We start from the raw sequence: 16655 nt of genomic DNA, 5'->3' as shown, positions 1-16655 counted from the left end.
GGAAAGAGGAGAAAAAGAAATAGAAGAAAAAGAAATACAGCCGGGGCCTTTGAATGAACCTCGCGGCTTTCTCGGATTTCCATTGCGGCGAAAATGCGCGTCCCCGGCGAAAAAAGATATGACGAGGAAGGAGAGCCACTGTACCTGCGCTCACGCGCCTCCACCGCTTTTGTCAATTTTCGTCGTTATTCCCGCGGGGATGGCCCCTTGCGCCTCGCGTTGCCTCGCCGGTTGCCTCGCGACCGGAAGAAGCGGGACAGCCCTCCGAGGGGAACCGAAAAAGACAGACAGCAGAGAAACGTTGAATTGTACCGCAATGAGTCTTCGGAGACTCGCGCGGGTAAACGTCTCGTCTCGAATCCGTCGAAGGACTCGCTCGCGATCGAATCTTTTCACCGGGACCGGCGTAAGGTGATTCACAGACGTTCCCGGAACAATTAGATCGACTCGGAATTCTGCTCGGTGAACTACGACGTCCCGTTCGATCGCGCTTCCGCGCGTAATTGTTTGATCAACATGACAGTCGACGGATTAGTTTCCTCTTTTATTAGAGTCGCTCCGACCCCGCGTTTTATATGTCAACCTTGTGCATCAACCTCTCGAGATTCGCTGTACCTGTTCGGCAGTGGATCAAGGAATACCTTCTAGACGATACTTGTCCCCGGGCAGACCCGTGTTTCGGACAATTATCGAGTAGGCACTGTATTTAACACGTTAGTGCCACGTCAGTCACATATGATTGACAGTGATTTTTGACTAGGTTTGACTGTTCGCCAGTGGATCGAGGAACATCTTCTAGACGATACTTGTCCTCGGGCAGACCCGTGTTTCGGACAATTATCGAGTAGGCACTGTATTTAACACGTTAGTGCCACGTCAGTCACATATGATTGACAGTGATTTTTTACTAGGTTTGACTGTTCGGCAGTGGATCGAGGAACATCTTCTAGACGATACTTGTCCTCGGGCAGACCCGTTTTGTGGACAATTATCGGGTAAGGACTGTATTTAAGTGCCACGTCAGTCACACGTGACTGACAGTGATTTTTGACTAGGTTTGACTGTTCGGCAGTGGATCGAGGAATATCTTCTAGACGATACTTGTCCCCGGGCAGACCCGTGTTTTGGACAATTATCGAGTAGGCACTGTATTTAACACGTTAAGTGCCACGTCAGTCACATATGACTGACAGTGATTTTTGACTAGGTTTGACTGTTCGGCAGTGGATCGAGGAATATCTTCTAGACGATACTTGTCCCCGGGCAGACCCGTTTTGTGGACAATTATCGAGTAAGGACTGTATTTAAGTGCCACGTCAGTCAGACACGACTGACAGTGATTTTTGACTAGGTTTGACTGTTCGCCAGTGGATCGAGGAATATCTTCTAGACGATACTTGTCCCCGGGCAGACCCGTGTTTTGGACAATTATCGAGTAGGCACTGTATTTAACACGTTAAATGCCACGTCAGTCACATATGACTGACAGTGATTTTTGACTAGGTTTGACTGTTCGGCAGTGGATCGAGGAATATCTTCTAGATGATACTTGTCCCCGGGCAGACCCGTTTTGTGGACAATTATCGAGTAAGGACTGTATTTAAGTGCCACGTCAGTCACACGTGACTGACAGTGATTTTTGACTAGGTTTGACTGTTCGGCAGTGGATCAAGGAATATCTTCTAGACGATACTTGTCCCTGGGCAGACCCGTGTTTCGGACAATTATCGAGTAGGCACTGTATTTAACACGTTAAGTGCCACGGCAGTCACATATGACTGACAGTGATTTTTGACTAGGTTTAGAAATTCATTTTTATTGTGACATATCCTGATAAACTGAATTTTTGTAGGATTTTTAGAATTCAGAAGGGTTAAGACAGCATCCTCTATAATACATTTTAATTAAGTAACATTGATTTTGTGAGAAACTCTGGGATTGATTTTTGGCACTTAACGTGTTAACGACGCACAATAATTCGCTTTTAATATTGTAATGTGATACGCTGTGTTTTCAGTGATTCATATTAAGTCGTGGTAAAAGAGAAATACAATAAATAATACCACCCAGTTCGGACATGTCCAAATTTTCGTGGACGATAATACATCCGACCGCGATTAATGAAAAGAACTATTCTCCACGGTGAAAATCAATCTTACAATTTCAAGCACGTGAACCACCACACGCAATCGGTCGGCTGTGCGCAACAATTATTCTTTCCGATGGAGTAATGATACCCGGAAGGCACGGGCTATTAATTATTTTTATCCTCGAACTTATCGAGTAACTACAATTAATTTATAAATAGTAGTAAGAGCCTCGGGGCTACGCGTTGCAAATAAAAAAGCGTTAGAGATTTAACGAAATATGTGTGTTCGGGGGTAGAATAGCAGCCAGCATATTTTACGACCGGCGATCATCTAATTTTTAACTTTTTCGAAGTTGCTCGGTGTAACGTAGCACAGGACGCATTTTAAATGGAAAAAAAGGGGTTTGGAAAGTTTTAATCGTTCCGACGCTAAAAGACAACTCTTTTCTAATTGAAACGGCTGCCTTCGCCTTTGCAGTCCGTAAAGTTAGGCTAATAAAATCTGATTTTCTGGACACATTAATAATTATTTATGAAGTGATCAAACTGCTTGTGATTTATGCGAACTTAAATTTAATTTACGTAATTACGCCAATAATATGCTTTCGTAGAATTGTAGAAACTGGTAATTTCGCACAAAATAAAACTTCTAGACAATTGAATTATCAGAACAAATCTATTTCTATGTTTCCCTGCAATTTACACCCTTTTTTCTGTCAAGTATCCTACTCTCCACGAACACCAGAATTAGGTGTGGATCAGAACGACTCATTTCAGATTTCTTATTTTGCAAGCACTGAAATTATTCTTCCCTCCATTTCTACGTTAACACAACTGTGGCTTCACACTTTTCGTTGATGTGCAATATAAACGTAATGAAATGATAGGTCGCTTCAGAAAAATCGCTGACGTTCAAACTGACGAACGCCGCGATTATTTTTGCAGTAACCCAACATTCGTTTAATGTCGATCCCGACGAAATGCGTCGAATTGAGAAGAGAGATGGACGAGTATTAATTAGAATAATAAATAGAGCCAATCGCGAGCGGTATGGCGAGCGTTATAGTTGATTTGTTATATTTTATTTTATTTTGATATATTGTTATTATGTTATATTTTTGGGTCCGTTTTTTTTTCTTTTTTTCTTTTTTTTTTTTATTTAGGTTATTATGCGTATGATATTGAAAAGCGACAAGTAGCTCTCTCTCTCTCTCTCTCTATCGGTGTAACTAGGGGTATGCGATGTTGCGAGTGGAAGGAGATGAGATGTAATAGGATTGTAACCCTGAGGGGAACAATAAATGAATATATAAATAGAGCCAATCGCACCCTGCTGTAGGTACAGTGTTCGCAAAATCGCAGCGCACCGGGGTTTCCGCGGAAGAGCCCATTTAACGTCGGATTATGAATAGGTGAGAACGCGGTAAAATCTGTGAAAACGCAGATGTACTGGGGTAATGAACGGACGCCTCGCTTTTGATCCCCGTTTAGAAAACCGCGTGCCGAAGTGGCGGGCTGTTCGCGGCTGTTCGAACGAGAGTGAGCGTAGTATGCGAACACGCCGAGTAGGCGCGCGAGGGCCCTAAAGAGCGGACTGTGAAAATCGAAGTAAAAGGGAGATCGCCGCGTAATTTTAGAAACGGCCGCGAATGCGCGAAGACGACGTTCCCCGAGGGCGAAGATGGTTTAATAATATACACGAGTGTCCAACTGGCGCGAATGCGATAATAAACGGTTTGACGTGTACGAGTGCGCGCGCTGATACGATATGACATTCCTCAGCAACGCTCGGGACTTATTATCGCTGGGAATCTCAAACAGGAAACCGTAGGGTTTCCCGCAACCACCCTTTCCGTAAACTTCGGAATACCGTTTCTAGATACAATATTTACTCTGAATATGTCACGAATTTCAAATTCCCAAAACACGGGTCTAGCCGGGGACATATATCGGCCAGGAGATACTTTGATCCGCGCCGAACGTAGAAAAGGTCAGCGAAGAGGCCTCGCTCGCCCAAGAGTGCGATGTCCTACACGATGCATGTCCAAACCACGGGTCCGGCAGGGACAATTATCGGCTAGAATTATGTTTACACTCCTCGGCGACCGAGGACACTTCAGGGTACACCCTGCGGCAGTGGGGACATATAGTGAACGCTGTACCGTGTGCAAACTTTTGTAACCGACGGTGGATTTTTCGTTACCTTTGATCTTGTGCTCGTGAAATGCCTTTGGTAAAAGTGTCGCATTGATCTTTTCAATTATGTTGATCAACTCCGATGGATCGGATATGACGTTGCTGGCGAAGCTTGTGATCAACTGTTAATTTCATTCGATTCATCAAACGACGCTCTCCGTTACACTTTGTTCTTGAATGGTCGCAGTCTACTTTGTCGTTTTTGTAAACTGGACTCCCGTTTGATCGATTGATGTTACAATTTGCAACCATCGCTATACTGTGCCGATGTACGTGAACGTGATCCATCGCGTTCCACAGTGCGCAAATGAAATATGATACCGCGTTCCCGCGCCGTAGAAATGTTTCTTTATGCGAACGAAGTGCGCTGAAAAATACCGAAAAAGTGGAACAACTTGAACAAAAAATCATGCAAATTGTGCTGGGGTAACGGACCCATTTACCGTGGGGATGCCAATTACTCTGGCTATACCAATTATAATTGTTTTTAAAGCACAATGAATATTGAGAGAGAGATATTAAATTTGTTTCATTCAAATCAGTTAATATTTTTTAATATGCTTCAAAAATAAGTATAATTAATATACGCCCCGTAATTGGCACCCCCACAGTAACTGGGTCCCATACTCTATATGATCCTATTTTAAAAAACACGGTTGACCTTCACATGACCTTTACGCGTCCACCGAAAAACTAATGTACTCTGCGATTATTATAATCTCTGTCCTCACAATTATTATAATTGAACACGTTGAAACGGTTTCGTCAATAAGATCACGCCTAACTAAATATGTTCCGTCCACTGAGAAAGTAGTTCATCCCCACCTCGGTCGAATCATTATTAGTTGACATAATCCAACGAACAATTCGCCATCAAGTTACATTTCGGCATTTCAACAAAGGAAACTGGGGCAGCGTTAGTTGTTCAATCGAGTACAATTGATACATTAGTACGTTAGCTAATGTTTAGGCAGTTGGAGAACAGTCGATAAACAAAACACGAGGATATCGTGGCAAACACAATGGCCGAGGTTCGACACAATGGCCAACGAACATTTATTCGATCATAACCCACGCGATTATAACCCGAATGCAACTTAAACGTCATTCTTGGCGCATTGTTTGTTTAAACCTCTGTGGAAGGTTTATGCTGCTTTTATTTGCTCCGTGCACCGTGGCGAGATACGTGTCTCCTGGCCGATACATGTCCCTGGCTAGACCCGTGCTTTGGACACGTATCGAGTAAACACTGTAATGACCATGATAGTTCAATTATGAACATGATTTGTTCGATCGAATACTGTTGTCAAACGCTTGGAAAATCACGTAGAGACAAACAAAACGTGTATTAGAAATCCGTGGATAAAAATTATTTATGTATAAACCTGCCGTGTACGAACAGAACCAGGAACAGGAGTGAGTTTTAACGCAATTTAATAGATTCACAAGTATTAATGGGTTTTATCAGCTTTGTCTTTGCAGTTTTATCAGATTAAAAAATAATTTCTTGAACAACGTTACCGTTCAACGGCAAACGAACATACAGCATAATGAAACGCGCTCGATCGGCCCGAGAATAATTGCAAGAATAAATTATTGCTTCGCGTGGGCGAAGCAAACGCTTGAAAAATACGCTCGCAGAAAACAACGGAGAATGAATTGCGAGGATCAAAAGAACGGAACAGACTTTTTACGCGTAAACAATGCTCGCGGAAGGAAAGAGAGCGGTTCGTGACTAGCGCATAACTCTCAAAGGCGTGGTTCACCTTTAATTACGCTAGTGGTATGAAAAGTAAAAAGCACGTATCACGGTAACACGGTTAACCATTCCCAATGACAATGATTATATCATTCGCCTTCATTCGCGTGAACTTTGTCCCGCGCGTAAATTCTCCTGAAGACCGGCTGTAAAATCTCTGTTCCGTCTAGCTATTCAAAAGTCGACTCATCGAGGAACAAGAAAGTTCAACAAAGTCGAACCGCGCAACTTTCGATCAAGGAAACTCTTGTCTCGCTTTTCTGCAACAGCTTTCGCTCACCGAGGCGACTCGTGTGACCGGTTGGAAAAAAAAATCGATTTTTTTTACATAAATCAGTAAGATCATATACGGGAAATATGTTCCTCGAGTTTCATTACGAGATTCGAAGCGGTAACGAAAGTTGCGATCGACTTTCAAACTGCGCGTCGCAAACGCTTTCGTATAGTCTTTCACCTATGAGGGGTGTAGTCACATAAGGAGGTCAAAAGTGAAAATTGAATTTGCAATAGGGCCAATCGATAGCTTATCCGAAGGAAATACTTTGTGCCAATTTTCAACCCTACACGTCGACATGCGGGGTAGTAGTGGGGTGATAACGAAAATCAGGTTTTCCCGAAATTTCTCCTATCCGCTTCAATCGAAAATTCTGAAAAAATTCATAGATTTGCATCCCAATAGCTAAAATATGCTTGATTTTTTTCAGAATTTTCCATTGAAGAGGATACGAGAAATCACGGAAATACCCGATCTTCTTTATCACCCCATTAGAAATACTTGAACATTGGGAACTTTCGGGAACCCGACCCGACCCGACTCGATTACGAAGTCAAATTGTTAGTTTCTCCTACACTGCTACGCGCCTGCTATACAGTGTTTACTCGATATTTGTCCAAAACGTTCTGTATTTGTCCTAAAAACTTTCCCTCGAGCACATTGTCTGTAATCGTGCATCTGTGATACAGTGACAGGCACTCGTTAGATCAACAAATAGTAATAACAACAATTTTAAAAGATACATCTTACAGCACAGAAAGCAGTCGATCGTTTAACAGCGCACGTAAGACGAGTTTTCACCCCGAGGAACGTGTAATGGTTAATAATCTTTGGATAAAGATGTCCGAGGAGTTAGGCTACAAGACTCTGTAAAAAGAAGTCGATGTTTATCACCCCGGAAGAAAAGGAATGGGCCCTTAACACGATCGATGGGGCAACTGGGTAGGTAGTCAGAATAGCCGGGGTAATTCAGGGATATCCCGCAGCACGATAATAAAGGATTACGGGAGTCTCTCCTGATTTAAAGGCTATCAGCTGTCATTTTCTCACCGGCTCGAGCCCGGCCCGGCCCGGTCGGGCCCGACGTTCCGATTATCATTGATCCCGATAGCCAGTTCGCTCTCAGCGCACGCATCGCAAAGTTTCCAGCGAAGTCGACGCGGATAAGTCTCGGGGTGGGGGGAAGAACGAAGAGAGGGTCCATTGTGCAGCACGCGTACGCCTCGGTTAAGTCACTCCGGAAAGTTTGCAGGTGGAGGAGAGCGAGAGAGAGAGAGAGAGAGAGAGAGAGAGAGAGAGAGAGAGAGAGAGAGAGAGAGAGAGAGAGAGAGAGAGAGAGAGAGAGAGAGAGCCAAGACCCGTTAATGCGTCGTAAATCGTTTCTCTCGCACGGCGCACAAGTCAACCGCGGAGATTACACTCGACCGAGGTAGTCAAAAGTGACTCTCTGCAGCTTAGTCAAGTATCCGGTCTTAACAATGTACAGCTTGAGCGGCGGGTGGTATCCGTGCCGTGAAAAGCTCCGGGCTTTTCGGTCGTTCCGTGCGTCAGCTCCGAGCCCCGACAAGGGACATACACACGGGCCCCCGGTCGGTCCGGAATCCGTCGAAAAACCGGGCTTGAAATCAAATGAGTTTGCTTAGGAGCAACAACGGAGAGTTTCGTGAGTGCAATCAAGCCGTGAGAAGGATCGGGCGGCCGCCTCGCCTCGCCTCGCCTCGCCTCGAACAGAGCTGCTGGAAACGGAATCCGCACCCGCAAGGAACGACCCCGTTCGTCCCCGCGATTTAAATTTCCGCCCTAAGGCAAACGAGCAAAACCCCGGCGCCGGGCCGAGAGGATCGTTCGTCGAACCCCCCGGTGCCAGTGATGGGATAAGTGCGACGCAATAGCTTCTTAATTACCGAGAAACTCGTTAGATTCTGTCTGCTAGGTGAGATATTTCGCTTTTGTGAACGGCGAAGAGAGAGAGAGAGAAAGATAGAGAGTGGGGGGAAGAAGGGGAAGAGAGAGAGAGAGAGAGAAAGAGAAAGCCCGCGCCAACCCGATATCGAGCCACGACAAAGAGCACCGTTACGCGCGTACACCGTTCCAAAGAGAAATGAAATTGATTTGCATTTCCGAAGAATTCTGATTGCACCGTACCGCCGCGCCGATACGCAGGAATTCCCTTTGCCAATTTCAAGATTATTACCTGGGACGGTGGAATTGCTTGCACGCCGCACTGTATCGTCCAACGATTTGACCTTGCCCGGTCTAACGAGAAATTAGACGGGTTCCTGCGAAGAGCTACAAAGGAGCGGCCTTGTTAACCGGACCGGGGTAATGCATTTTCTGGGGGAGATCGCGGGGTAATAGTACGGAGCATATGTTATACGTTAAATATATGTATCTCGGTACAGGTAGCAGGCAGAGCCAATGCGGCCGCAGTATCGTGCGGCGCGCACCGACGAACAATACCGTGTCTTGATAAAGAAGCGAAGAGCTCTTAACGAGTGACTCGCCAATTACGAACAGTTACTTAAGAACACTCAGATAACAAGAATTTTCCTGCGATCGACGTAAATACAATAATCCACACCAATATGGTCACTATGACATTTGTTGAATTAACCCTTTGCGCTCGAAGCCATTTTAACTCGAAAACGAAACATTTTCTTCCGACCTAGAATATTTCCCTTCTATATATATTTTTTCATGCTATGCATACGAAAATGGTGCAATTTACTCGTACAGTACTGAAGTGTTTAGTAATTTATTAAATACAAACAAATTGAATAAAGTCAAATATATTTTGAATAATGATACAGCAATTTTTAAGGGTTAACACTGATCGCCAAACTAGAAACCCCAAAAATTCCAAAGTAAGTTATTTAATGAAATAAAAATTACAAAAACTTCAATGTATGATACTGAGTAATCCTCCAACAATCTTGCATGTTACAGATCCTAATCAAGTTTAGTGCAATGAATATATCAACGTAAAAATTCATTTTAAAACCTGCATAAATAATTCCGTCACCCACATATGGGGGACGTGGCATTTAACGTGTTAAGAAGAACGTGAGTACAGTGATTTCTCTATATATGTCGCCGAGACCTGGATGGTAACTGTCGCGGAACTATCCCCACTACCGCTGGGTATACCCCGTGAGGGGCCAAGAAGCTCGAGAGACTTCGCCGAGGAGTATAAAGTCGCGTGAATCAAAGAATAGTATCAAAATAGTATCTCCTAGACGATATATGTCCGTAGCTAGTCCCGTGAACGCAAAGATGTCGCAGGGTGTATGACAGTTTAACAAGTTGGCTGCCAACTAAGAGTTATCTCGTGGTTTGTTTACTTGCCTTAATGTGATTAATATTTTTGCCCTAAGAAATGACATTCGCGGATAAAAGTTTCTTGCCACGATGATTCAATTAAATTGGATTTTTACATCGGAATCTTGGAAAGTATCGTGGCAGTCAAAGTGTTCACGGCAGAACGTCAACCATAACGATATTTCGACATGCTACGGGAATAATATAACGCTCGCGTCGGTTATATTAATTTAATCGTTTGTTGAGATAATTTCACAAAAATTCGAAACAGAGGAATGCTGAACAAATATTAATCTCGGAGAGACAACGGAAATTCGCGGAGCACAGACATCCTGGCGATACATCTTCCGTTATAGTAGAGAAATAATCGTATACCGGTAAGCTGAACAGATCATGTGACACTAGAGTACTTTCGAAGTGGATATAGATATAGTTACAAAGCGAATAGAATTTGACACTCGTAAATGCGTGGGTTCGTGTTACACATCCGTTGCACTCGAAACATGGTAAAAACTAAAACTTTCCAAAGATGACGAGGTGACTTTGAACATACATAATTTTTAATAAATAAAACTTCTTGACTAAAGTAGACGTCGTTGTGAACGTGTCACATTCCGTCGAGAAAGAACGAGTTTTTCGGCTATAGTGAGTTTTTTTTCTATTACTGACTGACCAGTGACTAATGTTTATTTATTACCACATTTTGCGATCACATAATGTTGTCGTCATTATGTTCATTTCCTCACTCATATAAAAAGAATTCACGACAATCACGTCGACCAATGTTGAAATAAACTTTATTCAACAAAATTTGCATTCTGAGATCGTTCATTTCATATGCGACGACCTAACAGCTGCAATAATCACACGAATGAAAGTAAACACAGTGACGCTGCAATAGATAATCGTCATTAATAGAATTTTAACGCGAAACCGCCGCTCAATCAAACTATTTTTGTTTCTCAGTAACAACGATGATTTATTCACGTTTACGTCTACGCAATTTGTCTCAATTTCCACTAAAAAAAAAATTGTTCCTCACTGTTGCACACCGTGTAAAGTTTAACTAAATAAATTTCATGTTACCTTCAACCTTTTCTCGAGAGAAAGACAACATATCTGTATCACTTTAACAATAAAAATCAGAAGACGAACCCGCATAAGCACAGATTCTTTTCATTACGCTGAATTAGTAGTGAAATTCGATATCTTTCACTGTTCGAACTTTATTAATAATAAATTATGTCAGCTGTTTATGACCACCACAATGTCAACGAGGAGACAAGCCCTTAAATTCCCTCGACTTTGTAGAATGTTTGTGATTGCTGATCCAGGAGTCAACATAAAATAAACCACCCTCCCGGCTTCATTTGCATCCCCTTAACAACCGATACACCCTGTCGATCGTGATCCACTCGCATAACACGGCTATTGTCTTGCAAGGAGGATCGGATTACGAGTTTTATGAAAGTTTATCGTCTTATGCATAGAATAACCAACAGTAGTACAATAGTATTTTTTTCGGAAGCTATGGTAACTTAGGTAAGTTCAAATTTCGAACCGGAAACAGCTGGAGCTAGTAAACAAATAACTTAAAAAGAAAAGGTACACCGCCTTTATATTATACATATCTATGTAATGACTAGACTGCGGATGTGTTTATGACAACAATGGGTAAGCACAATTCAAAACAGTTTATACATTAAAAAGATTCTCAGCTTAACCCTTAGCACTCGAATGGCGACTGTAAGGCGCCACTAATAATTGCTTATCATTATCCCAAATATTTTTTATATTACTAAGTTTGTTTGTATCTAATAAATTACTGAACACTTCAGTATTGTACGAGTATTGTTGCATCATTTTCGTTTCTATAACATAAAAAAAAATATATGGAAGGGAAATATTCTGAAGAAACTGTGTCCTTTTGGAGTTAAAATAGCTTCGAGTGCAAAGGGTTAACATACTAACTAAAAGAAGAAAGAAATTCTCGTTTCACTTCCGTGTCTTGCGATCAATGCAAAATAAACGATAAAAATGTCTTTCATTCCAAAATGATCGTAATAAATAAAAAAGATATATCGACGTCCCACACAGGACAGTCATAATTTTTTGCTGTTTTCAATCGCACCACCTCGCTGTAAACGCATAAACAGCCCGAGTCGAGTAATTACCACATTTCTGACGAACAACTACCAAACAACGACCACCGCGTGAAACTTCCACATTATCCGTCGCGATGACCTTGACAACCCGTTGAAAAAATCATCCTAGGGCGATACCATTCCATGAATAATTAGCGAACGTTCCACCCCGTCGGCGGCCGTTTCCGAGTCGGCTCTCTCTCGCGCGGCGGGTTGAATTCCTGGGGGCGGTTTCACCGGAAGTAACCGGCAGCAAGGAAGAGGGTCTGTATCCGTTACGATCGTTCCACGAGCCCGCAAAGTTCCGCGAAGATCGGAGTCGGGCAGCTGGCAGGGAGCGCGATTCCGTTGTCAGCGAGTACTGCGCTTTGGCCGGTGGGGTTGCAGTTGCAACGACGAGTGCACAAAGCCCGTCGGTTTCCATCGTTGCGGCAGGCAACGGTCTTTAGCCCGCTCGGTTTCCCGAGTAGAAGAAGACACCGCGTCGTGTCTCGTTTCTTTGCCGAGCCGAGGCCGGCCTCTCGCCGCGCGCGTTCTCCCTTTGTCTCCGTTTCACGCTCGAGGCGCACGGCGACGAAAGAAGGATTCGCGCGCGACAGCGCAGGCAAACAACACACATCGCACCCCCGGTGTACGTCGCGCGCGCTTCAACGGGGGCCACACTTTGTATCCGCCACTTTATCTTGTTTCTCTTTTTCATTGTGTTTCTGCCGGACTACCAGCTGGCCGAATCCGCGCGTCAACTTGTTGGCGAGGTGCCGGACAACGCGGCGAAGAAAAACGTTGGTAGGAGGGTGGTGGTGGTGGTGGCGGGAAAAACAAGTGAAAATGGAGAAACGACAGCGTGTTCGGCGACGATATTTCATCCGGCACGCGACGGGAGTCCGGCGTTGCGCTGTCACTTTGCCATATTACTGGCGATTAACCGCTTCCCACGCGCGTTGACACGCGTGTCGACAACGAGACCGCGCCGTACACCCACGCGTTCCGCCGCGCGCGCTCTCGACGATGACGATCCTCCTCGACGACGACGAAGACGAAGACGATGACGACAGCTTACCTGATATCGCGAGGAAAGCGAGCGCTGCTCTTAGCCACAGGTGGCGAGTCATCTTGAGCAGGGAATCGTTGTGTCCCGGGATCCTGTGTTGTTGTGTCTCTCGTAGAGTCTCTCTTTCGTCACGGGTTCCTTCGGTCGCACAATATCACACCACTTACGACGACGACGACCGTGTCACCCGCTAGTTGCAGACTCGAAATCTTCGGCGACACATCGACGACGACGACGACGGCGACGACGACGACGTTCGGGCAACCGATTCTCATCGATCCGACGGTACGACGATCATCACGTCGAACCAACCCCGCACTGCTATTTATCCCTTGTGTTTTCCGTGGAACGTGAGAGAGGGACGGAGGGGGATGGAGAAGAGAACGTCACCGCACCGGGGTTACCACCGTCGAACGAAACGTCAAACTCTCCCCATAGAGCGCACGGTGCCAACTGATTGCTGCCGCTGGCTGGCTGGCTGGCTGGCTGGCTGACTGGCTTGGCTGGCGGAGAGGGTGGCGACCGCGGCGATTCGAATTGCCGTGCAGCCGCGAGCACAGCCGAGGGTAGAAAGAAAGAGAGAGACAGAGAGAGAGAGAGAGAGAGGAAGATAGAATGGAGAGAGAGAGAGAGAGAGAGGGACGGTGGTCCCGAGTTTAATTTTTCCGTTTCACGTGGACCGATCGCGCGTCGCGCGGATTTCTTTCTCGCGGGGATCGCGGTTCGAGACGGAGCGCGAAACCGAGATACGGTACGGTACGATCGACGCGTGGTGCGATTCGTGTATGTCCCGTCGGTGTCCGCGGGAGAGAAACGTTATCGATCACCGCGTGCCGGAGCAAACGCCACGAGCACCAGAAGAGATTTTAAGCACTGTTGACAGGATAATTGCACGTATATCTGCACTGGATTGCGACAGACGAGACTGAGCGTCGCCGCGCGAAGCTGTTCCGCCGCGAGCCGCGCGTGCGCATACCGCCCTACCAGTCCCCACCACCGATCTTCGCCCGAACCAGCCGAAAGATCGTCGGTCTCGCTCGCTCGGCCATGCTCGTCGCGCTCTCTCGTTACTCGAGCATCGCCACTCGCCCCCGCAGCACGCACACGATCAACGGTCCGCGCCGCGATCTTATTCCACACCTCCTTTCGGGGGACGAGACGAAGAAAACGGGAGCGAGAGAGAGCGAGAGAGAGAGAGGGAGAGGGGGGACGAGAACGAGATAGCCCCGAGTCCTCTAGATTCAATTTGCCGGGCGAAAGTTTTTGTTGAATAAGGTTTGTTACGTATCATCATTCAGTCGCATTAGAGCCATCGGTGAGAGACCCTAAGTCCCACGCGAGCGAGCGAGCGAGCGCGCGCGCGCGCATCCGCGCCTCCTCTTACCAGAGACCTTACATTTCGAAACGCGTGCACGGATCGCTGCCCTCTGCTTCTGTCCACCATCCCGTTGAACGCTATACGCGGTAGACCGCAAACATACTGTGTGCGGATGTGTCTGTCTCTATGCCTGTCTGTGTATGTCTGTCTGTGTGTGTGTGCGTGTGAGCGTGTGTGGCTGCGATATCTCTCGTCCACGGGTTCCGATCCTCTTGTGTCCGGCTAACATCGCTCGGCCTGTCTGTAGGCGCCAGGGTGTCGAACTGCGTAACAACATATGCTGACCTCTCGCTCGAAGGCACTTGGACAACACGGTTCCGAGTTCCGGCCGACGGTGGTTGTAGGGCTGCCGTTGCCCGTTCCCGTCGACAGTTAGGAAATCTAAGAGCGCGATGAGTAACGGGCTCTCGAGAACCTGTATCTCTCGACGACGCGATCGTCGTCCTTGTCTCTTTGTCGTTGTCGTCGTCGTCGTCGTCGTCTGTTTAACGATGACGTTTATGCGCGATTTACGATCCGTGAAATTTATAGACGAATAAACTAACCGGGCATGATAACCGTGACCACTGTGCCCCGCTGATTGAAATCCATCGCGAAAAGCTTTTTCGCGCGGACGATTTAGCGTATCATGCGGGTAATCCTCCTGCGGGAAAATCAGTCCTGCCAGGGTCGCCGACAAGCGGCTATAGCAACGTGTATGTACACTGCGCTAATAAACTACTAACGATGCCACCAATCCTGACGCTGCAGAACACTATGGAGGATGTCTCGCCTGATTTTGACATTTTGTTTACTGTTATGGTATGCGGCAAAAATATTTTTAATGATTTTTTAATCACTTGCCACCAATTCTGACGCGGTGCCGTAGACGACACTGTACAGGATGTCTCGCCTGATTTTGACATTTTGTTTACTATTATGGTATGCAGCAAGAATATTTTTCATGATTTCTTGATCACTCGCTACCAATTCTGACGCGGTGCCATAGAATATACTGTACAGGATGTCACGCCTGATTTTGACATTTTGTTTATTATTGTGATATGCGGCAAAAATATTTTTAATGATTCTTTAATCGCTTTGAGGGAGAGGAGCATTTTAGGATATTATTGTAGATGAATGCGTAAAGGTTTAATTAGGGTCAGCCTTGTTTTTTCAAGAATAGAACTACGGAGCCCTAAACGAGACTATATACAATGTAGAAAAATCATTATTGTAACAAATATCATGATTTGAATGTCGCTTACCTTCGTTTACAGGATAGGTTCAATGTTATGATTATTTACACCAAGACAGTTTTTGAAATCAACGGATTAGTGGCTGTTAATGGTATCTCCTCTACGATATAAGTCACTGGCTGGACCCGTGTTTGGACATATATCGAGTAAACACTGTGTTACCTACCGTGTCTGATCGCTGGTTGCCGTTTCTACTTAACACCTGCTTCGTTAATTGTCCACTTGTTATCGTTTATCGTGTCTGGGCATAAGTCGCCATTTCTACTTAACACGTGCTAGGATTGTTGCCTGGTGGCCATTCATAGTGCTATCTCACCGTCGATTACCATTTCGACTTAACAAGCGCTTAGATACCTGCCTACTGATTATTTTCTATCTTGTCTGATCATTGGTTCTCATTTCTACTTAACACTGTGCTAGTTATTTGTTGACTGGTTTAACATGTATTTGGTTGACTATCCAGTAGTTATTGTTTACTATGTCTGGTCACTGGGATGGTTGTCCGGTGTCCGTTAACTGTCTTGCCTGATCGCCGGTTCCAATTTCTACTTAACACGTACTTGGTTAGCTATCCCGTGGCTATTGTTTCCCGTGTCTGATCGCTGGTTGCCATTTCTACTTAACACGTACCGGAGTCGTAGTCCGCTGGCTATTGACTGTCGTGTCTGGTCATTGACGCCATTTTCACTTAACATGCACGCGGATCGTCGCCCGGCGGCCATCGATTATCGTGTCTGATCGCTGGTTGCCATTTCTACTTAACACGTACCTGGTTAGCATCGTATTCACTGTTGACTGTCTTGTCTGATCACTGGATGCCATTTCTACTTAACATGTCCTTGAACTCGATGGCCACAGATTATCGTGTCTGATGGTGTCGCTTGCCATTCCTGCTCGCATAGTTGGCTATTGATTGCCGTGCGTGGTCATTACTTGTCACTCGTACTTAGCATGAACAAGAATCGCTGTCCGATTGGCATCTACTGTCGTGTCTGATCGGTAATTACCTTTTCTACTTGCCATCAGCACGAACGTCTGCACGTCAATCGACCTTTGAAATTCAATTACCCCCCCCCCCCCAGTAGAATGTTTAGGGCAGAATTTCTAAGCAATAGAATACCACTGTTTTGAACACTGTGACCATGTGACAGCCGTTTATCGAACGATTCGAAAAACAAGCGTGCGAAAATATGACTGGACGGGTTAGA

At 45.4% G+C, this 16655-nt stretch overlaps 1 protein-coding gene across 1 annotated transcript in view; it reads right to left on the bottom strand.

The window, feature by feature from the left end:
• LOC143362763 (uncharacterized) overlaps window positions 1-13758 on the bottom strand; it is a 222795-nt gene extending 209037 nt beyond the window's left edge. The window contains exon 1 of the mRNA XM_076803193.1: window positions 12841-13758. Within this exon, the coding sequence (XP_076659308.1) occupies window positions 12841-12892 (52 nt within the window). The 5' untranslated portion in view covers window positions 12893-13758. The remainder of the gene's footprint in view (window positions 1-12840) is intronic.
• Window positions 13759-16655: the final 2897 nt, after the last annotated feature.

This window comes from Halictus rubicundus, chromosome 18, assembly GCF_050948215.1.
Source record: "Halictus rubicundus isolate RS-2024b chromosome 18, iyHalRubi1_principal, whole genome shotgun sequence".
NCBI lineage: Eukaryota > Metazoa > Arthropoda > Insecta > Hymenoptera > Halictidae > Halictus > Halictus rubicundus.
The sequence above is the reverse complement of the archived record's forward strand: the minus strand, read 5'-3'. Positions and strand labels throughout refer to the sequence as shown.